Source organism: Agrilus planipennis, unplaced genomic scaffold (genome assembly GCF_000699045.2).
Source record: "Agrilus planipennis isolate EAB-ADULT unplaced genomic scaffold, Apla_2.0 scaffold451, whole genome shotgun sequence".
NCBI classification, from domain to species: Eukaryota; Metazoa; Arthropoda; class Insecta; order Coleoptera; family Buprestidae; genus Agrilus; species Agrilus planipennis.
In genome coordinates this window covers 4,027-28,930 of record NW_020439146.1, presented here as the reverse complement: position 1 = coordinate 28,930, position 24,904 = coordinate 4,027, and the positions used below count along the sequence as shown (strand labels likewise).

Sequence of the window (24,904 nt, the reverse complement as noted above, 5' to 3'; positions counted from 1 at the left end):
TCTTTATGACATTTTTAATATACCTCTAAGGTTTAATTATTTTACAATATCCCTATAAGTGACTGAATTATGGCTGCTCATTTCTATTGATGTGACAAATATTGACTGACGACATTAAGTATATGGATGTTACATTTCATATAAGCACCTGTAATTTAAGTATTCTTAAAAACACTTACTAGAAAACGAACTCTTTTGAGATAAGAGATATTTTACGTACGTATATCATAACAATTGCATGTTGATCTGTCTACACAACGTAATTTCTACATATGTACCTACATGCTGATTTATAGATAATTACGACCATAATAATAAAACTGAAGCGCCATATTTTAAAGGCAACTGTAAAATTGTGAAAAATTCATATATCAGAAATGGGAGAGTATTAGGAGAGGAAAAACAGCCATTTAGTTACATTCTAGAAATTCCTAATTGATTAACTGCATTTGTTAAATAACCTTTAAGGGCAAATAAGTAAATCTAAACCAGTAATAGTTTTCACAGTAGTACAATTAGGTTGGAAACTTTACAAAAGCATGTTTTAAGAGAGGTATGAAATTTAAATTTTGGTATATAGTATGTTAAGTACTCTTATTGAAAAGCCCATTCTTAAAGTTTTATAAATGCTAAGTGTATTGTTGTATTATAAAGATAATGACTGATACGGGATTTGTATCAATTTCATTCAGAGCCACAAGCCAATCTGTCTTTAAATTGCTCTTGTCACCGTAATTTACTGCCAACCAACTCATAATGGTTGCCAAATTGACAACCTTTCTATATGTATATACTCATTCATTTTCGAGCGCGTAACAGTGCCGGTCATAATGGTGCAATTTTTAGGATTTCTAGTACTTACTTTTGGTAAGTTTACTGAAAAAAATTAATTCTTTCATTGTGATTATCATTTGTTTATTATTCAGGTAATTTACTTGCGAATTATTTTCTCAACCAAATTCTTAATATAGAAATTTCGTTTTCGCATGCACTTAATTTTTTGGCACTTTTGTAAAATTTGTCGTTCTTTTCTTCAGAAAGTAGTGACTAAAAACTGAACAGAAGTTTACTTATTTTAGTTATACAAATCTTAGTACTGTTTGAGGTTGATATCACCTATTTAATTATCAAATTTCAAAGTTATTTATTAAATTGAAAATAAAAACTTTTTGAGTTCATTTCCTCCAGTCGTGCGAGATTCAGTACTAACGATAACATCGTTGATTTAAAATAATAAGTTAACATGCATTATTATAGTTAAATCCAAATATAATATGCATGCTGCAGCTACATTAATTATTGGTGGCACGCACTGGTGTCACACTCCTCTGTTTATTTCCTTCTGAAATTAAAGTCGCGCTTGTACATAGTAGTAAAAATTTTGAACTCGAATATGCAACGTTTGGACCCAATCCAACGTTGGTGATTAAAAGATCTTTATTTTTTCTTACCTATAGATAGAAACACAGAAACTAGCTCGCTCTTTTATAAGTAACATTTACACATAAATAAAATTAATCATTCAGTTTCAGAAACGTTATTTCGAAGAACATTTTATTTATAACTTAGACAAAAGTTACGTTATTTTTGTGTTATGATGTATTAACAAGTTCTGGTTTGATATTTTTATCTGCAGAAATAATGAGATGAAGTAGCCAACAGGATAGATAAATGGGCTTAAATTGTTGAATGGTGCCATTCATGTGATTTTATAATATAATATTTCTTCGTTTAATAGAGGCAAAAGGATAAAAAGATACTTTTAGATGGTGTAATTTTAAAAGGCAATTAATTTTTTTATTGTTTACGAATGCATTTGACAAACAATGCCTACTGTTGTGGATTGCATAAAGATGTTATTTAAATGATTTACAAAATGCAAAAGAATTCGTATTACTGAACAAAGCAAGAGTAGACATTTGATAGAGTGCAGGATTCATGCCTTTAAAAGTTTTGGCGTAGTGTATCATAAACATAAGATTTGGTGTTTTTTTGCAAATCTATATTCAAATCAAACAGTTTTTTGTCAATATTGTTGTTAATATTGCTATAATCACAGCTCCCGTTCATCGTTCAATAATTGTTTACAAGAAATAAGCAAACAGAACAAATTCAGACTAATTTAAATTGTTGTAATATTAGAAACTCTTTTCTATTCATGCAAAAAGATAAGCATACAAGTTATAAGATAAAACTTCAGTAGGAGAATATAAGCGCCGCTGTACTTTTTATCGATACCCTCTCCAAGTGAGAACCTTCAACCCACGTGAAAGATTACAAAAAATATGTGTTTGCATTATCTCGAAAACGTAAGTTAAATTATAAATTTAATCATTAATATTTTTAAAAAACCATAAATAATAATCCTAATAAAGCATTGCTCACGTTTTGCAATAAAATATATGGAATGAAGAAGGGCGAGACATATTTTGTGGCAATTTACGAGCATGTATCAAGCATGAAAATAATTTAATTAGGACGATGAATACACAATAATTACTATTTCTGGTTTATAAGACTGCCGATAGCAGATATTAGAAATGAGAAGGTTTTAGAAAGAATAGGATAACAGTGGGCGTTGTATAACTGTATACAAAAAGGAATCATGATGGTAGGATACCTTCTGAGACATGAATGAAATTTATGTTCTATACCCAACCCTATTAAACCATCAAAAAGCGAACCAACGGGCACCCTTAACGGATAACACTAAATTTTAACCTTTTAAAGTAGAAGCACTATGATTGGTTAGTAGTACAATTAGTTAAGAAATGTTTTTAATCCTTTCTAGGCAATATCCACTAAAGATAGTTTTTGATAACTGCTAGAGATAATTAAAAAACTTAGTTAAACTTGTTTAGACAATAATCATAAAAGGTACGGAAAAGATAAAAAAATCAAAGTTTCTCTATAGTTGAATTGCACATAGTTATTGGAGACATATTGGAAGTAGAACTGTGAGTGAACAGGGGCACAAGAAGACCTAGATTGGGATATTGTTCGCAAATAATAATTCATTGGACGTGAGATGTTTTAGTTTTAGGAAAATACAGATTTTAAGTTCTGTCTTGTTCATGTGCTTATACGTGACCTCGATATTGTCTTGATTTCTTTATGTCTTGTATAAGGAAATCTTTGATCCCGACTTTGAATACCTAAGGTACCAAAATTTAGGTAGAAAATTTAAAATAAAAAAAGAAATGGTCTAATGAATGGCTATAATAGAAGTATGAATAGATTATCACTATCGCGACTGTTCTGTTTCTGCATCGCTGTTAGCCTTAAGTATAGAATGAGATATGCTCAAGATCTTGAACAAGTGGTCCTGACAAGATAAGTTTCTCAAATTATTCATTTTGCTATTGAGTCATATCTCATATAAGCTCTTGCACTTAATAATAGTTTGGTTTTGAAAACACGAGAATACAAGATCGAAATATTCATGACTCTTGCGGTAGCCCAAGCTCAGGCTAGGAAGTACAGGTGTTGCGCGCCCCATAATTTTATGAAAATCGATTTTTAAACTAGGAATGTGTTTAATTTCATTTAATTTATAATAAAGTAGAAATAACTGTAAATGTAAATGTGCCACGAATCATATGTAAGGGTTTTGGTGGTGTACGAACAGCTCAAATTTACTTTATAACAAGATAGTGAAGATTATGCCAAAGGTGTTTCATGTAGCATGTCTGTACGAATGTCAGTTAAGCATTGGTATGCCTAACAATTCCCTAACACGAATTTACCAGTAACAATAATTTCAATGGAGACACCAATTAAATTCGGTTTTACGAACAGCGAGCTGTCGTTAGTCTAGGCGTTATACCTAATATAGTCTTGCATAGCCGAAACAATGGTTGAATGGCGTTAAAAAATAAATTAGCTAGCAAAAACAGTAAAAATAAAAAAGTACCCAGGGAAATCGTACTCTTATTTGACTGATGGATTCAGGTTATGTTGTCTACCTCGTATGTGACGCCTAGACGGCTACTCTGAAGAGGCGAATTGTCACATGGTCCCTTATTGGGTCTTGTTAACGGGAGCCAATAATATTTACGGATGCATATTGGAAAATACATAACATGAATATTAAATGTAATTGTGTATTGTTGTTTATTCCATTACCAAGATAAAATCCTTTAAGATATCGAATGTTAGTATTGGACTTTTAGTTTTCCTTCCGAAAAAAGTAGATTTGTGTTGCTGGGAGCTTAAGTGCAAAATATTTTTGAAGATAAGAGTTAGAGAACAGTAATAACAGAAGTACAAATCAATTATAATCTACGATTACTAAAAACACAATTGATGTGACCATCGAGGTGATAGATACCTAGAGAGCGAAGCCGGAATTCGGATCTCACGTTTTTGTGACCTTTTCTTAAATTATCGGGTGACAGTTCAGCTCTGTTTGAATAAAAGCTTTTTGATTATTGGATACACTACGGTTCGCTTTACAGCGCGTTGAAAAGTTCGTGGACCACCAGGATGTTCCTCTAAACTTTTAAAATGTTACTTTAATTATATTTTTGTCAACAATTCAATGTTCTTAGTTGCAATTATGAGTAACTCCTGTATTAGATGACCACAATATTTTTAGTTTATACATCAAACTGATAGCAGTTTTGTATTTATGGAATAGTTGGTTAGAACCACTTGCCTGTTACTACCACAGAACAGATTTAGTAAACTGCGTATTACACTTTTCCTTCCATGTTATTGCCAAATAATTCATCCACTTTAGCTGTATTGATGCCATTCACATTTTAAAGTATTTACTTTGTTAATTAACAATTAAGTCGAAAATCTGTAGGGTTTGTTGTACAATACAGACGAATGGAATACCAAACACAGGGATATTCTATTACATGTAATATAAGCCCAATAAATGCAATTTAAAAGGGGTGTTAAGCTTTGCTAAGCGAATTTTGACAGTTTATAGAAAAGCAAATTTCAGACTACACTTGCTGAGAAAACGTATTCCACAGTTTCATCAAATAATGCATTTTCGCTTATGCGAAAGGAAAATCCAATAAAGAAATGTGTAGTTTCTGTTCAGTAAAAATTTTGTCTTATCTGTATAGGAAACTGACTTAGTTTAAATAGGTTGGAATTATAAATCAATGTAGTTTGTACTTTCCGATAAGATTATGTTGGTTTAAAGCTCTTGAAATAAATGTACGCAAGTTGAGTTTTTTAGTTTCATTTTCACTTTTTTAATTATAGATAACTATAACAGGAAATAATTTAACAAGTTGTTCAACTTATCCTCAACTTTTTTTTATGCACATAAAATGAACCATAAACAGCTGTTTAAACAGTATATTATGTTTTCGCATTGGAAGTAGATTGTTGTATTAGAATTTCAGGAGCTTCTTCTCTGTAGATGCTGATTATTTATGAAGTTTATATGATTGAATTAAAACACTTTGACGATAGGCGGAGAAGCTAATATTTTTTGAGTAATATGTAGTGTATGTTTGTATAGTATTGTTAAATGACTATTGTGAGTACATAATGATAATAAATTTAAACTTCTGTTTATTTTTACCTTGATTATTGTTTCGCCAAATTGCTTCTTTGAAAGTTAGACCGTGAACTAATTGGCCAATTTGAAGTAGGTAAAGGTTAAAATTCAACGTGTTTACAATGAATTGACAACAAACCAATTAACCTAATTTTTAAATTGATAAAGCTTCCTTCAAAAATCATCCATGAAATTTTGCCAAATTGCTTCTTCGGAATTTACACCGTAAACCTAGAATTTTTAATGAGAAACGGAATTATCGACCAGTTGACGACAGGTTCGATTATATGGGGAGTCACATATGGCGACTTTAATTTTTTAGAAAACTTTAATTTATTAATTTCTATAATTTCTAAAAGTTCATCAGAAGGGGTTTAAAATAATTTGACTCAGTTTGTTTTATTATTGCATGTTTGACTTCTTACATTCACTAATTCTAGCTGTGAAAATTCTGCACGTTTTTCCTACATGAGATGTAATTTCGTGATTGATCTTTAAATGCTACATTTTTATAATTTTGTTTCTATTTAACACTTGGGTATACCATAGATTTATGACATAATTATATTTTATTTTCTTTAATACTGAGTATTAGGTTAACATTATAGTATTAGTTCCATTTTGTATTATAATCGATAACAGCTTATAAAAATCCAAGTCCAACATTGGAACATTTACCAATCTATGCAGCATTCATAGAAATGAGGCTTATTTGTGTTATAACGGATTATTTATAACAATGCTGTATGAGCAAGTTAATAAAATATTGAAAAATTATGTTCATTTCTCTGTATTTTGATGTTCAAATTTAACACGTTAATTTAGTTGTGGTGACATTGGTAAAACTGATTGGACTATTATTGATATGTGTGTATTCCTCATGTGAAAATTTTTGTAATTATGTCGTGGAACCCCCATCTTTGCTGAACAAGGGCGTGGAAGTCACATCTTCACCTTATTTTCCTTCTTTTCCAGCAATTACCTAAGATTGGATCGAGGGTGAGAGTGGGGGATGGAGGGGGTTATTTTCCTAAGCTGAAAAAGAAGGTAAAAGCACGGTTTTCGCGGCCAACATGTATACATATATACGTATTCTCATTCAGCATGACGAACTGTACAACATACTAAATTTCTAAATTTTCAAGGGGTTCCGTGACAGAATTACTGAAACTTTAATGGGCGATTCTAAAGATATATACAGCTTAGTCTTCTGGATACTTATTTGCCATCATAACTCAAAATGTAATGAATATCTGCATGAAAAAAAACCATTGGAATAATTTTGAAAATGTATTTTGCATTTGTGCTAAACAAGAACGAGTTTTATAAATATAGTAATGACCTGCGACATTCTCTTATCGTACATAGAAAAATTATCAATTTTGACCTGAGGTTACGCCCAGTTTGTTTTAAACTAGCAATTAATATTCGTAATGGGTATTTAACGACACAGCCTTTGACCATATGTGAACTACATCACTTGTAGGTAATTTGTTATCATTTTTACTGTACTTATTTGTATCATCGTAAGAAGCTGACGTTTTCGTATTTAAAGTATGTAGATAACAGGTTGCAAGGTTGTAATTTGAGATATTAATATATAATTTTCTTTAAAAAAATTGAACAACTTTTTACCATGTAATTATTATCCAAGCATATTATTCCGTTCGATTTACATTCTTCATGACTGATACCGATAATGTTAAATATTCTGTTTCTATTTTCTTCTATTTATTTTTAGGTGCGGCGTTTGCCAGCCATTGGTCGTATGATAATCAAAGTAAGTAGCTTTTATTTCGGTATACAGCTTAAACTGTGTTTAATCATAATATATTTTTGGCATGGGGATATGGTCCATTGCCCTATCATTTTACTCATAGCTTTTGCTATTTTGTCACATTAGTACTGCGTTATGATCTATTTTATAATACGTTATAATTCTGGCGGGAATAACAGATCAAATACAGCGGTGAAGCTAAACCGAGTGTGGACTTCGGCGAAATTCGCTTTGCGGAGCCCTTTTACATACCTGTTTAGATTAGAAACAGTGCTAATAAACTGAATTTTTGTTGCAGCGTTTTTTATAAATTTAATAACCAAAACAAAGACATAGCCTCACATGACTCTCCATAAAGACCACATTACTATGCTAATTCGACTCCAGCATTGTGATGTTTTCTAAACTCTCTAAGGTGCGATTTCATTGTCAGTCGCCAACGTCGCTAACGCCTAACCACATCAAAGAGTATTATCCTTTAGCTTGGAGAGAAACGAAATATCATACCTATTCTATTCTTTGAGTTCAAAACAATTTTTTTAGATAATCGCCGTCTACTTCAATGTACTTATTATTCCATTTGTGTAATTTTTGCATGCTTTCCTTAAAAAAACGTGTCAATTTTCAAAACCCATGAAGTGATCACCGTCTTAAGATCCGCAATTGTATTGAAGTGCCTGCCACTCAGGAATTCCTTGAAAAGTTGGAGAAGGTAGCAATCATTCTGCACAAAATTTTTTAATAGTAGTTTTCAGTTTTGATTCAATCCTCTTGAACAATTTTTTTCAACTGCTGCAACCGTTTTCGGCGCGTTGTTCATTTAGTATCTTTCAAGAAAATTTTTGCATTATCGGCATACCATTTTGATCGTATCGACTAACTGATGAATATTTGACATTTAAAACATAAACGGACACGCTTATAATTGAAATCTGCTTGATTACGCAGTTTGTACCGTTGAAAATTTATTTTTGGTAGGTACCTGTTCATCAATTCATCAATTTTTGATTTCCAAACCAAACATATCTAGACCATAACACATAACCTCTCACTTCATTACGTTAGGCATGAATTTTGAACAGAAGAACATCTTAATATTAAATAAATACAATTTGTGATTAAGATTAAAAAGTTTTGTGTATCTATCGATCTAATATCATTGCAGCTTTCCACGTTTAAAATTACTATGCAAAGTAAACCTTGACTCCTTGCTTCCCTCTATGTAATGTAAAGTTTAGCTAGTTGCATCACTTAATTTATGTGGTAGTTCCTTAAAAAATAGGATTTAAATAATGACACAAAGCTGTTTTGTATGTTTCTTGACCTCTAATTCTTATGATTGGTTTACACAATTTTATAAACAAAACGTTTTGATTCAATGAATTTGATATTGTAAATTTGGCAACGTATAATATGTGAATATTGTTTATACTTAGTTCCGACCATGAAGTTATTAAAAATGGTAAATTTACTAGTAGTAACATGTAATAGTTACAGCACATACATACGAGGGTGGATTGATAAGTTTCCGGCCTGACCAAGAAAAACAAGGTTTTTAAAAATTTTTTTTTTTATTTCTCAACATAATCTCCTCCAAGGCTGATACATTTCTCATAGCGGTGTTCCAGTCTATTAATGCCATCTCTATAGACTGATTCGTCAAGCTCCTCAAAATAACCATTTATAGCTTCGATTACTTCTTCATTGTCCGCAAATCTCTTACCGCCAAGCCATTTTTTGAGATTAGGGAACAGAAAATAGTCACTCGGGGCTAGGTCTGGAGAGTAAGGAGGGTGCGGCATCAATTCAAACTTTAGATCGTTGATTTTAGCCGTCGCAACGATTGACGTGTGCGCTGGTGCGTTATCGTGATGAAACAAGATTTTTTTCTTCGCCAGATGAGGTCGTTTAATTTTCACCTCGTGGCTCAAACGTTGCAATAAGTCTGCGTAGTATTGACCAGTGATAGTATTACCCTTTGCAAGGTAATCAATGTATATAATACCTCTTGCATCCCAAAAAACAGTAGCCATAACCTTGTTCGCCGAAAAAATTGTTTTTGCCTTCTTTGGAGTTGGTTCCCCTGGTCCAATCCACTGTTTAGACTGTTCTTTGGTTTCAGGAGTGTAGTGGTGGACCCACGTTTCGTCAACGGTTACGAATCGACGCAAAAATTCGCTTGGATTACGCTTATACAATGACAAATTTGCGGTAGAAATGTTTTTTCGAATCAATTTTTGGTCGACTGTTAGCAAACGCGGCACCCATCTTGCACAGAGCTTTTTCATATGCAAATGTTGGTGCAAAATATGTTGCACACGTTCATATGACATCTTACAGGTCTCAGCTATCTCACGCACTTTCAATCTGCGGTCTCCCAGCACTATTTGATGAATTTTTTCGATCATATCTGGAGTTGTGACCTCAACGGGGCGTCCTGAGCGAGGCCCATCAGAGGTGCTCACACGACCCTTTTTAAACTCGGAAACCCACTGCTTAACGGTTGAATATGACGGGGAGGATGTCCCCAGTGTTGAGTCCATCTCTTTTTTAATTTCCTTCGGCGTTAACCCCTTCAAATAAAAGTATTTGATGACAGCACGATTTTCCTGCTTTTCCATTTTTACGAAAACCACAGAGGCGTCTTGTTCAGCGTGCTGTCAAACCTACACTAGCAAGGAGATCGGGCTGAAACTATAGCTACAAGCTATCCAAGGATGGTACTATAGAATGTCACCTCAAGGTAGGCCTAGTGGCGTCATCTCTTGGTTAGGCCGGAAACTTATCAATCCACCCTCGTATATGCAGTTCATTTTACCGAAACGGTAGTTTGGGGCGTATGTATTAATCAACAATATTTTACAAATAATACAAAAGTGTTTATGAAACCTGTTATGCAGGAAATACTAATTCCGATTATTAAAAGAACCAAAATATATTCAACAGAAATATAGGGCACACAAATGCTCATTGCAAACTGCATTCGAAACTCCTGTTAAATTTTTTCCTGTATTTAGCATAAAAGGAGGTGAATTAAACTTATGTTAAGAATAAGTAGAAAATTGTTACATTTTTAAGATTTAAACACTTTCAATAAGGTCATACGGATATCGATTTGTCGAAATGAGTCCACAGCGTAGCTACCCTTACGTGATAGGTTCATGGTGGTCAGTATTCTTTCGTTTTGATATTATTGAATTTAATCGGTACGCTGTAGATAGTTTCAAATGTACCTTCTACCTTAAGGTAGCTTTTGTTGAATTACTACAAACAGCATAGTGAACGCAATCTATAGAGGGTAGGTATAGTTGGTATTCTGTCGCAACCACCTACAGCGTGCTGATGAGATACAATGAGATCAAAATCGCGATTATTGACCACTATGAATTTCTTGTAACTTACATCATCTGAAATGCACTATGTCATAGATGTGTATAATAGAAATCATTTGTGTATGTTTCTGTTAAGACAGGTACAAAAATGAAAAGATGCATTGCATCGATCGGAAAGCGAACCCCTGCTGTACGCATGAACAAGCGAGCATACACACTGTTGGTTTAAGTTAGGTAGATAACTATTCATAAATCAAAACATATACCTGTTTTGTTCAATAATGATTATGTCTTCACTATCGAATGGACATGCGAAGGGATAACTCCTATTTTTGTAAAAATTTAAATGACATTAGGTATCTTTCTTATTAAGAATTACAAGGTTACGAAATATGTAAGCAGCAATCTCAAGTTAAACGTTTCATTAATATACATTTTAATTTAGTTCTACAAAATTCTCCCTAAAAATGAAAAATTACTTATTAAGCACTCATTTAACTCTACTTTTGACTCTTACTCATTCCTTCTTTGTGAAAGGAAAATCACGTTAAAACTGGTTGAATATATACCGAGGTTATCCTAAGAAGTCATGTACCTAAAAGTGTTCAGCGAGTATAGTAGGTATTTGAAGTACTTGACATATTTGAACAACATTCATTTACGCATAGCTCTACGTCTCGTCAGTTTAATCTAACCATGACAGTTTGCTAATACTCTATTGATTGTTAAAATTTATTTATTACTGTTGATAATGTAAATGTGTCATTTCTACACAACCGTAATCCTACTTAGGATGAGACTCTCAATCAAGTGATTGGTAATCTGAAAGCTATCTGTAAGTGTGATTTTCCATTGAAACAAAGTAATTGATAGAGAAAACGTGAACATCCACTTTACTTTTCATGTCTCGATTACTAGACGAGTTAGAGAAACCCAAATGCACACATATTTTGGTCTAGTTTACTGACCTTTTTGACTAAGGAACCCAATTTTGTTAGAATGAAAATTTTTTGGGAAGTCCTTTAAAACGACGATTCAATTTAATGTAAAGTTCTTTGTAATTTAAAAATATAGGTCATCACAGCCGGAATCCAGGATTGAATTAAGATTTGGATTCGTGAGTAGTGGTCGAAATTAATTTACATACAGACGTTTAGTCGACAACTACGGCTAATATCTTCAGAGGAAATTGTGCTTCCATTGTAGGACGAGGTTGTATTTCGAAATATTGGCAGTTACCGACTGGCTACACAGTTTTTACTGAGATGCTAACTGTAGTAATTGTTGTATCTAATCGCTCATTTCGAAATATGAGATTATTTTGGTTATTAAGAGGAGTACTATCAATCAATCACATTGTTTCATGTGATCAAATTAATTTTATTAAAGCATGACGCATTACCGTAAAATCACAAATCAAAATATGTGCTTTTCAACAAACGAAGTAATAGTCTTTAATATTTAATGAGTAAGAAATCTCATCTCAAGATTACAGTTGAAGTAGGCCAGTTTCCTATGTATACGGTAGATGCAACTAGGTACAGTTGAAGCTCTTGAAACTGAAATCGAACCATGGTTTGAATTCTAAAAATTATAACCAACTGACTACTCTTATCGTATTTATTTCTTTATTTGTATCCCCTGTATCAATTTTAATTCAATGAATGTGGTGAGTGAAAATCGTAAATCATCAGCTCACTAATCTTATATTCAATGAAATTGCACGCATATATCTAAACAAGAAGCTTACGTATATATTATGAGATTAAACTTAATTCGTTTATTAATTTACTATGGGCTATGACGCTATGAATATGCGGGGCGTCTGTAATAAAAGCAAAAATTCTACGCGTTTAGCAAACTTTATAATTGGTTTAGATCCGCTTGGATTAACTTAATTGAGTCGAGTACTTGTGTAAGTTTTAATTGTGTTCCTTTTATTGAAATCATTTCCTTCAAAAAAATAATTGAAAATTAATTGAAAGGAGTTAGTAACTAATGGAAAGCTTGAGTATCCATAGTAGGCACGTCATGAGAGGAGAAAGCTTTTAGATCCTCCGATTTATCATTGAGGAAAAAATTGAATGCAAAAGATCTGTGGGAAGACGGTGGAATTCGTGACACAAAGATTACTTCAGTGGTTCGTATGAACATCTACAAAAGTTTTCAGAGGTCCCATTCACCATCACGGACATTTGGATCATTAACCTCTGGAAAATGAGATGGCATCCTACCAGAAAAAGTAACCAATAAGTAGTAAATAATCTTCAACATTTGTCTATTGACATTACTTTTTGTCATGGTTCGTGTCAGAATTTACATTATAATCTATGAAACATTCGGTTTATACATATATTTAAGCATCTCAGTCTTGGTTGGAAATTAATAAAATTCTGCAGATTTAAGTCGTTGATGATATTGTTTTACAGTTCGACTTTTGTGGAATTGTGTGATGAGAGTCATCTTCTGCATTTACTATTGTTTTTAATATAAATGTGACTGGAGTTTGTGCCATGGGATTTTAAGAGTTCTCTAAACGTTTGATAAAGTACTGAAATGCAATACAATTGTATGTCAAGGAAAAATATAATGCGAAATCGGGCGATTATCAGTTGTTATTTAATTGAGAAAAACTGTCATTGTATGTTTTTAAGAGGGCTGTAACAAACAAGTGCACGGGACTCATTCGTTACATCCTTATTAATTTAGGTATGTATATATCAGTCAAATAGGTACTCGAAAGAATAAAATGATATGTTCCGTTCATGTAGTTTTACATGTATATTTTCTTTGTTAAACTGGCAGAGAAAAATTGTTTACATTATACTGTCAGTGTAACTGTTAAAATAAATTAATATCGGTACAATTTAAAGTGTTATTATACATCATTAGTCTTGCAAACTTCTTAAAATACTATGAAAAAATAGGGAAAGTAACAACAAGACACTAATAGATGATGAGACAATAACCATACATCGCAGAGAACGATAATATAAATAAAAAAGGGGCGGATTGTACAGGTGTTGAGAGACTATCATGTGGACTACAATTAAACAATAGTAATTGTACTAAAAATATGAATACAAGATAGAAAATACCCTTTCTTATTTTTAAAATTAAATTTTTTTTTATATATCCCAACTTATATTTATCATATCTGGAAGAAAGTTTAAACGATGTTTCTCGAAAAGTTCGCAGTGAGGTTGTAATTCTCATATAGATACACCGATTACAGCTATGCCCCAAATTAATTTGACATAGCAATAATAATAATTTCTTTGAAATAAAATAACGGATCACTGCTGTTTAATAATTTAATTGATTTCTAAACTTTATACAACGGAAACAGAGAGAATAAAAAATACTTGTGCGTGTAATTGCAGTCGCTAACCGAATGTCTGTGTAATGTGAACAATAACATTCAAAAGTACCGTCGACCCCCGTAACTAACAAATCTGCCCCAAAAAGCCCCATAAACGTCAGAGAAATGAACCATCATAAACCGGCAAATTTTTGAAGTCCTTGTACTTATAGCAACCAATAATGCTAGTCGGTATTTTGTATTTCACAGAAATTTCTGATGGTGGACAAAAATTCATAAACCCCAGCCATTTCTTTTGGTGGAGCGGTATGTGCTGAAAGCGGTCTTTGAAATGAATATCTACAAATATGGTTACGGAGACCGAAATACCAGATGTTGGAAAAATTAACTATAACTAAATTATTTATATACACTTATTTGAATATTAAAATTCACATATTATTCATAGAATATAATGATGTTAATTGAAACAAACTAATATCTACTTTCAATTTTGAAAATTCTGAACTTTCGTCGCAGTTGAGTCAGATTCAGTTATCCCATCATAGTGTCTTCATGTTCATAATAGGACGTCAAAATCTTCACTGGGTAATAAGAAACTCAACCAATTCGTGTAAAAACACCCATTGTTGAATAGATAAAAATCCGAACTGTAATTATTCATTAGTAAATTGCTTTTTGCGTAAATTTCCCATTTTACAGGAATTATTTATGTATTATACGTTTATTTACAGTTACTTATGGCCTAGTAAGTAGATTGGCACCCTTTGGAATATCTCGTCTACCATGAAATGCACCATATAAATCAACCAAGTAGCATTTCTGTGTCCCAATGAGTTTGCTTAATTAAATTCTCCTCTCGATTAAAATTTTATTGAAACTTTACAAACTACTTAGCTATTAATTGTAAGTTAATAATAGCTTTAAGAACCTGTTAGCTTGTTTCAAATAAATTAGTGTGCGACAGATGTTTTACTAGGCGATACTACTAAGCACACATTAATTCTAACAATTATTTTTCATATCTTGTAACAATAATCATACAATTCATGTAGTTTCGTGATTTTTTTCTTGAAACTCAACTCAACCGATCATCATAAAATTTTATACACACATTCTCAGGGGCACAGAAAAGCGCACAGGGTACATTTTATCCAGAAAAAATATTGTTCCCGAGAGATAGAAAAGAATTAGTTTTATGTAGTCGATTTTGCGTCTTAACTAATCAAACAATCATCATGAAATTTTGTAGATATGTTGTCAGGGGTACAGAAAAGTACATGAGGTACATTTTATCTATAAAAAAGGTTGTTCCCGAGGGATAGAGAAATTAGTACAATGTGGTCGATTTAATGTCTTAACCAATCGATAAAATTTTCTAGATACATTGTCAGTACAGGAAAGGACATAGGGTACCTTGTATCCAGAACAAAATAGTGTTACCGAGGGATAGAAAAATTAGTTTAATGTGGTCGATTTTACCATTAACTACTCAATCAATCATCATGAAATTTTGTAGACACATTATCAGCGGCATTATGAATTGATACGATCTTCTCTTTATTGGACAATTGGACGATGTACTTATGTTAATTTCTACTAAGGACTTTGAAAGGACTGTGGTAGGAGAATTGTAGAAAATTTTTCCTTCAGCAGTTGTACCTTTTAGGTCTTGTTTTCACTTATTACTTCGATGACATATTATAGTAGTTTTCAACTGGTGGTGAAAACGCTGAACCAGTGCGGATACCTTTCGCGTTCAGTGTGCTTGTTTGTTGAAGAGTTGAGGTTCGGGCAGTCTGACTTGGTCTGTTGTGACCCTTAATGGTGTGCCAAAGCGGTAAATCTGTCCTTCGTGGAATGCGCATACTAAATTCGCAATTGATTCTTTGTGGAGAAATCTCGGTCTGCAATATAGCATCAGCAGCTTTTTGAGTACGATATTACGACTATATCCATATGTAGTTATGTATGTCCTCAAATCGTTCTGTTCTTGCGTCAAAGGTGCCTACAGGAGTATAAACATGCTGGGAAATTCTATCTTGACATGGAATGCATGCGCGAGTCCATTTTGCACAACCACTGTTTGTTGAAATAAAACGCCGTGTTATTAGTTTGATAAAAGCATGTATGCAAGGATGCTTAAGGGAATGTAGATATTAAGAAGGCTCTTGCTTTTCCCGTCGAAAAACCACAAAAATGGCTTTGTTTGTGCCCGGTATTGAACTTTCTGTTTCTGGATTCTTGCTCGAAGGAAAGAGCTACATAATCTGTGGGAGTTTTCTACTCTGAAATTCGTGGTAATATGTCTTATATGACGTTGTCCTTGCATCTGTTTAGAAAAGGGTGCTGACATTCAAATGACGTAACTGTTTAAAGAACCATTTATCAGGATTATGACGTAGGCAAATGTGAGAGGCTTATGATCTACGAAAATTATAGTAACAGGTTTCCAGAAAATGACGAAAATGCTTAATTACCCGATAAACTGCGAAAAGTTTTCGCATTTGATCTCTGCGTTTAAGAGTTTCCTTCGCGATATTGTTGTAACGCAGTGCCCAAATAATGGCTGGAAGCGTCACACAAAAGGACTAAGTTAGCGTTCGGCTGAGCATAATGGAGAGCAGTATGAGCAAATTGTTTGTTACTCACGTGGATTGCGTCGTCAGCCATTGGGTTACATCGTAACGTTGTGCCGTCCTTCTTTTTACCTTGAAGGAGTAGAAATTTTCTGTGAATGTAAGCATACCCAGAAATTGATGTAGCTTACTTGCGATGCCGGGTTTGGGATGGTTATTTATTGTGGTCACCAGGTGAAGGGCGATCCCTTTTATCGAGTTAGATTAACCTAAAAGAGATAATTCTTTTTCTCTGAATCTACATTTTGTAAAATTTAATAAAACCTATAGGAAATTAAACATGCATACACTGCGTGTATGTGCTATTTATGCTGTTCTTGTTCTTCGGACTGCTTCATTGATGAACCGTTGAAATGTTTGGCTGGCATAACGTGATCCAAAATTTATGTATGGAAATTCCAATAATCCAAATGAAGTTGTTATTATCGTTTTGGATGCCTTAGCAAGAAATTCGAATTTCATTGTTGGTTCAAATCGGATCAATTGTAGATAAAATGTTTTGTTTAAAAAGAAGTGGAATGAATGGATGATTTTTTTAAGTCCTTGTACCACTTTATCCAACTGTTGGATCGTGTAAGTTGTAGGATTCCAGTGGAACCAATGATGGACGACATGATGATTACAGTGGGTGGTTGCAAATACCGTGCGACTTATTTCTCTGCATGCCGTACTGAGTATCCCCACAAATAGTAATAAGTTTAATGTCAGTAATATTAAGTATAAAATAATAACAAATGTACAAACTCACTATGATTTCGTTTAATGATTACCGCCAAAAACAATTCAGAAAGTATCGCCCATCAACAAATTGTATACTATACTAACTCTGTACTATACTATATTCTCTATGCTATATACCCTGTGCTATACAATATTTCTATTAGGTTACGATGTGGAGGAATACCATTGTTAAGATATGTACTTTGCCCCATCGATAATGGTACCATTCGTCCAAATTTTACTTTGATTTTACTAGTGTATTAATTATTATATATATATAAGAAAGTTTAAACGATGTTTCTCGAAAAGTTCGCAGTGAGGTTGTAATTCTCATATAGATACACCGATTACAGCTATGCCCCAAATTAATTTGACATAGCAAATTCTTTAAAATAAAATAACGGATCACTGCTGTCTAATAATTTAATTAATTTCAAAACCTTACAATGGAAACAGAAAAACTTTTACTATACGCATGAGTATTATCTGTTAAATAAATGTCTGTTCCGGCAGGATACTTCTCGTAAAAACTTTCCTGGTGCAGTCTATCACAATGTATAAACTCATATTAGATATTACTACCNGACTACGCCGGAAGGTAGGGCGGAAGGCCCTCTTCAGCCTGCTTTCAGGAATCGTGGGAATGGGTGGGTGGTGGTTCGGGTGAGAAAGATGAGACGAACGAAAAGAAGACAGAAGAGAATGAAAGATTATCTGTGGAATATTACTGCCCCAGCATTTGCCTAAATGATCCAAGGAAACCACAGAAAAACTTGGACCAAGGCAGACGGACCCGGAATCGAACCGGCGTCCTCCCAAATGCTAAGCAATGGTCTAGACCTCTAGGTCATGCCGCTCGGTGCGAGCCCCTCAAGTCCGACTCGTTTTATTGACGCCTCAGGTAGCGACCCCATGTTTCGGTCGTCCTTGTTAGGCTCTCCGTACTTACGAAATAAATACATACTTTTACAGTTGCTACATATTTTTTCTAAACTATAAACTAAGCCTAAACAGATTCTAAGCCGGGTTGTAATACTACCTGCATGTTTTCCCGATATTACATTATTTTAATTGAGGAAAGCATATCGAATAACTAACGCTACTGTCCAAATTTTCAAAGTTCGAACGAAGTTGTTTCCGAAATATTCTAATGGGTGGTTACCGTGAGACACCTTATATATGTATATAAATGGACGCTAAACTCTAATTACGAAAGCATTTAATAAATTTGTATTTAGCATTATCACTTTTGTATACCTTTTACTTAAATTAGTTTTTTTTGCAGCTGTTTGGCCCGAACTTTGCAATAGTGGAACCAGACAATCTCCAATCAACATTCAAACATCTTCCACAAAACAAACGTATTTGTTACCTTTTATATTCACTGGGTATTCCGAACGTTTTTTTGCTAATGTAACTAATACTGGCCATACAGGTAAGACACAGTCAACGATATATAAAAGATATAAAGTGTATTAGTGAATTAATTTTAGAATTAATTTTACCCATTACAGATAACTTTAAATTAATAGGGAAAAATTGTTGCTGCTGCCATCTGTGCTTGCCGGGAATTGAACGCGGGCCCCTGATTTTACGGACAGTAGTCTACCACTAAGTTATAAGGAGGTGACAGCAGCAACCTAACGATATATGTACCTCAAACTATAGGCTCCAGAATCGTCGGACTAATGTATAATCTTTATAATTTCAAAAGGCATAATGTTACAAATAGTATATTATTCGATTGATTATTCCAGACAGAATATTATTTAGGTGGAAGAAGTATTACACTTATTAAAGGTGGGGGTTAAGCAACTGCAGAGAATGGATAAATTAAATATTTAGAGGAGGAGAATTATGATCTATCTGATTATTGATAAGCTTAATATGTTTAATTTATTAATTTCTAGTCGTTCTATTTGTCTATATTTACCTCTAAAACTCACTATTATACCGTCTACTGGACAAGTAACAATAACTTATCATTTTTTAAATCACATCTACAAGTTTAAATCCACTTTATTAGATATGAATCTATAAGCTTTCCACATATAATAATTAGACTTTTTTTTGTAGGACATCACACACAGACACACTAATAGATTTTACATATATATGTCATTGCAACCACTTTCACACAAATTATTACCTACCTTTTTTCATTCCAGACTCTTAACACTATCTGTCTAATTAATTAAAAAAAAGAACTTAACAGAACTATGTCAACAACGCAGAGCTCATGTTATTTTGATTTTAGAATTTTGCAGTTGGAAGGGGAAGATTAAAAATTGAATATAGCCGATTTAAAATTAAATTTATTGGAATATCCAGAATCTAATGATTTAAACTTATTAGGCTTAATTATTATTTATGATGAAATTGATGTAAATAATTATTGTACTGTTATAAACGTTTAGTCCCCTCTTCTTCGATTCTCTTTTTTATTTTTATTCTCCAAAAATAATCTCAAAAAGTTATTGAAATTAAATATCTATTTCTTCCTTCGTAAAGTTCCCATATGGCTCTATTTAAATTATTAAAGTATCCATAATTTTGAGAGCTTGTGGATCTTCTTGTCTCTATATTTCTTTTATATTTAGACGATAACTTAAATAAATTCTCATTTCAGTAAAAATAAACTTACAAAATAATGGTAAAGTTCCTACAGTAGAAAGGGGTGGGTTACCAGGCACTTACGCTTTGGATTCTGTTCATTTTCATTGGAATTCTGAACACACAATAAACGGCTATAGGTAAGTAAGACATTTAATAAACTCTTCTGTAGAAATTTTCAAGTTTTGTTTCTTCTTTAATTTCCAAGGTATCCTGCCGAGCTTCATGCAGTGCACTATAATGTCCAGTATGGAAATTTGGATAATGCAACAATACGTGAAAATGGTCTTGCAGTATTTTCTATTTTGTTCGAAGTATGTTTACACAAACAACCATCAATAGCAATTAACTATTATGTTAAGTTTTCGATTATTATAAGGGTGATATACCATTAAAGCTGATATTTATCAAGTTACAATTACTTGAAGATGAAAATTTTAGGTATTTTAAGTATTTACAAAAGCTTCACGTAAATCGGAAAAGTTAAAACATTTAATTTATCTTTTATTTAAAGTAGAGACTGAAGGTCTAAAGATACACTTGTATTTTATATTCATTTAAACGAATCACTTTATAAAATCTGTAACAAATCATTTTCTTCAATTGGCACCACATAGGTTTGGTTGCACGAACAGATAGAGTAATTGACAAGTATCACAGTTATTTTTTGATAATTTTTCGTTTAACGTTTAATTTATCGAAATCACGAACAATAATCTTCTAGAAGTCCGTGAAGAAATTATGAAATTGGCTAGAGATGCTAGTTTTGAAAATATCGTCATTAAGTGCTTCTAGAAGAAGCAGAAATTAATGCGTACTTTCATTTCATATAACATAGACAGACTTTAGATAAATCAACACGATGTTTTTTGAAAATATGTAAATGAAACACGTTAAAATCATATTTCATTTTTAACAAGGCATGTAGTTGTAACTGCTTGTGGACATTTTACATATTAATATAATGGTTTATTATCAGATTTCTTCCGATGATGATAAGTACTTCAGTCCTATTATGAAGGTGATCGAAAAAGTAGATAATACTGTTGGAATGACAGCGCAAACCAACGAATCCTTTTCTCCTGACATATTTTTTCCACGTGATACTTCTGGGTATTACCGCTATATTGGATCATTAACCACACCAGATTGCAATGAAGGTGTAATATGGACACTATTTACAAATACATTACATATCTCTGAATCTCAGGTGGGTATTATACGCATTTCTTCTTTCACTTTGTTTACCGTAAATTTATTTCCAGCACAAATTTTATTACACGATAGCATTTAACAAGTAGGGTATTTTCAAATGTATATTTAAGGAATTATTTATTATTATAGTTAAAAGCATTTTATCATAACGAAGATTATAATAGGGAATATCTATAAAAGATTATTTTACTGTCATTAATATAAAAAAAGCACAATAAGTACTAAATGATTTATTCGAGTGAAGAAAGACTATATTTCTACCTTGCCCGATATCCTCTGCGGTGGTATATCTGCATAAGTACACATTAAGTATACTTCGTTTAGTTTCTCTAGCGATGTGACCTTTAGTTTGACCGGTGCAAAGTAGAAAAGAACAGCACTAGGCCTGAAAAGAAAGGAGACAACTCTCGGCCAAACTCTTAACCAGTGAGAAGCGTATAATCCGTACAGTACTGCACGGAAAAAATAATCATTTTATCCACTAAAAGCTGCTTTGCTCGAATGTGCTGTTATTGGTACCAATTACTACTGATAGTATCAACGAGATGATTATTTATATTTGAAGATTTATAAAGGCTTTGACGCTTGTTTTCAACTCGCACTACTATTCATGACTGAACAAAACTTTTGGCAGGTACTGTATGAACAAGAGCGAGCCGAGAGTATAATGAGCTTTTTTCTCCCTGGCTACGATTTTGCCAGCGCGCATCCAAGACATTGGAAAGGACACAGCGTTAGACAAAGTAAATGAAGTATATATAATTTTTGTTTACAACGTTGTATGCAACAACTCTAATTTCAATAATCAAACTATCGACAATGTCCTCTCTTTTTCCTTCTATTTTACGATTTTCTAGCTTTTTGTAAGCACTGATCTGCTAATTATAAGAATGGTTACCTAGTATAAAAAGTAAATACGATACATGTTTACATACAAACAGCTCACGTCGGCAGTAATTTTGATACGATTTGTTCTAGGTCTCGTATTTTACAAGTATGTGGTCAGAAACAGGTCTTCTAACAGAAAACTATAGAACTCAGCAGCCTATCAATGGTCGTCCGGTATACGAGAAGATTAGCCCACTTCCAAAAGTAATAACGATAGTTACATCAAATGCTAGTAAAGTAGCATACATCAAATTGTTAATGCTATTCTCAATAATATATTTGTATTTAAAGTAACATCTGTTCTTGTGTAATGTCCTCCTCACTGTTGTAACAATAAGCTCTTTCTTCTGTGTAAACACTACCGCACAGGTAAAATATTTAAAACTGGGATCGGGTAAATACAAAGCTGTTTTTCATTTTTATTAGGAAAATTTGTAATCCAAACTATAATTTGCTTTGTAGGTGTTTTATGCAATTGTCACTACCTCAATTTTGTTATAACTATATTTATAGTAGTTGTATAGATATATTTATTACTACATATATATCATCGGCATCATAAGATAGTCTGAAGAGATACACCTGCACGTTTTTCTAGTCTAAGCCATTCGCATTTCCCTAGCTTTATGGTATCCTAAAGTTTAATTCTTAAAGTGATAAAAGGGCCGATTTTAATCTCAGATCAAAAACTGAGGAACTAGAAATAACTGTAAGTGACGATAAATAGAAAACCGTCTGAAAGCCGATTCTTTCTTTTCCGATTCGAGCTTCTCTCAGTAAACGTTTTGATAGTCCAAGAGCTGGCTACATAAATGCGAACTGATCGAATATAAATTTAATTTTTTCTTATAAGATTCCGATAATGTCATCTAAAATTGTGGCCATCTTGCATAAGTCATTGCTGCTGCAATTAGGGCAGTAAAAAGGTTAATCCTGCGTTCTTTTCCGCAAATAAAAATGATCGATTATAGTTCTGCAAATTGGTATTGGTTCATTTAGAGCTCACCAAATTATTAAAAATATTTGCAGAAATGTTGCGGATAAAGGGTCGGGATTGACGATCAGTATATATACTTAGTTGTGCAACTTTGCATACATCAAGGATATTATATAATTAAAATTTTTATGAATTTGTAAAAACCAAAAATGACTGTAGGTAACTAAAAAGATTATTTAAAACCTTGCGCATGAGTTTTTCCTGTATCTGACGATTCTTTATAATAGTAGTTCTTCTTATTCTTCTGAAGCTCATTTCATCCCTGAAAACAATACAACAACGCTTTTCTCCTGTCAGCTCAGATATTGAAGAATCATTAAATTTATTTTGTTATTCAATAGTAAATCATGCTCCACCTAAATTTATATCATTATTACGTCTGAACAAGAATTTTCTTCTTTATCTGACGCATTTACTAATGTAAGTGCATTTTTATTTTATTCTGGAAAAGTGTCAATATTTTTATTGTGAATCCAAATCACACTGAATTTCAAAAAGAACTGAATGGAAATATCTACAATAAATTCGTAACCGGCGAAAAACATTATTTAATTTATAATGCATTTAATAAACCGAAAACAACAGTTTCTCTTGTAAACATTCGTCGGGCATCCGTACAAAATAATTGCTTTTTTATACTTTTGAAATTTTATACGAAATTTTTAAAGAAACTGATTCATTAAGAATGCCTTTATAAAAACTTTTTATGCTCAAATGTGTTCAAAAAGAATAATAGAGCAACAATTTCAAAAACTAAAAAAGAGCACAGAAACGACTTAGCAGAAGAAATGGAAAATGGAGGAATAATTCTACGTGCTGGAAAACCAACAATAATTTTGGAAGAATATGGAAACTCCAAAATATAAGAGATGGAGCTGCATGGACATCCAATCAAAATGCCCGGTTATTGTGGTTTCCAAAATGTTTTCGGCAATGAAAACGCAAGAATGCAAGATTCGCATAGACTACCAGATCCCTACACTAAATTAAATCAGCCGGGCATCACCGGAAATATTTATATTGCTAGAATGATTCTATTGTACACAATTAATAAAATGCATTTTTATATTACTTTCAGTCTTTCATTCCAATAAAGTCAATTGTTTGTTCATTTAAGAGTTTTAATCGCTTTTTAAAAATTTTATTCTCGTATTTATTGGAGTTTGTAAATGTTTCAAATTTTACTTCAAGTTCAAATATATCTTGGTATAAATATCGAAGTAGGGTATAACATTTGTGTGCTCGAAACGGAAAATGCTTGAAGGTTTACAATGTTCTAAAACGAATAATAATCTGTTTGTGACTAAAGATATCCGTTTCTAAACCCAATTCCACAGCGCCTTAAGAATATATCCATCTGAAGAATGACTTTAAATGAATGAAACCTTAGAGGTCAAACAAAACGTATTTTTGCTTTTTTACTGTCGAATGTCCTCTAAGAAGACATCAAAGGACATGAATAGAAACAAGATGGACAGGCCATCGAGGTGTCACGGTATCTTAATAGCTATCTACTTCGGCAGAACAGGAAGTGCCGCAGTGGGGTTTCTAAAATATTTTCATTGGTAAATTTATAGATTTACTCAACTTCAACAATTAGTATTTAACAAACTTTGTGATAATATTCCTTTGGAGAGCTATACGAATGAATACAAAGGCGTAAGCGAATTTCATTTCTGTACCTTTATTCGACGAAGCCAATTAATGTTTTAATTGTTCGAAACATTAACCCTTATTGATCATTGTGACAGTTTTCTCTGAAGACATTCTTTCCCTCTATTATTCGATTGAAACTTTTCAAGTGCTCCAAACAGTCGTTCCGGAATTAAATGTTGCATACATATTCATCACCCAACACTGAAGTTGTTAAATCTTGT

General features: G+C 32.7%; 1 protein-coding gene across 2 annotated transcripts; it reads left to right on the top strand.

Annotated features, from left to right (window-relative positions):
* The first annotated feature begins 698 nt into the window (after nucleotides 1–698).
* Nucleotides 699–24,052, top strand: LOC108743481 (carbonic anhydrase 1-like). 2 transcript variants are annotated; one of them, XM_025977828.1, is made up of 7 exons: nucleotides 702–867; nucleotides 7,266–7,304; nucleotides 18,600–18,749; nucleotides 19,944–20,067; nucleotides 20,136–20,241; nucleotides 20,907–21,137; nucleotides 22,121–24,049. In XM_025977828.1, exons 1-7 carry the CDS (start codon nucleotides 831–833, stop codon nucleotides 22,322–22,324), a joined length of 891 nt encoding a protein of 296 aa, XP_025833613.1. In that variant the 5' UTR covers nucleotides 702–830; the 3' UTR covers nucleotides 22,325–24,049. The 2 variants fall into 2 exon arrangements, with proteins under 2 accessions (XP_025833614.1, XP_025833613.1); XM_025977829.1 differs by lacking the exon at nucleotides 7,266–7,304 and having other exon boundaries at nucleotides 699–867; nucleotides 22,121–24,052.
* Nucleotides 24,053–24,904: the final 852 nt, after the last annotated feature.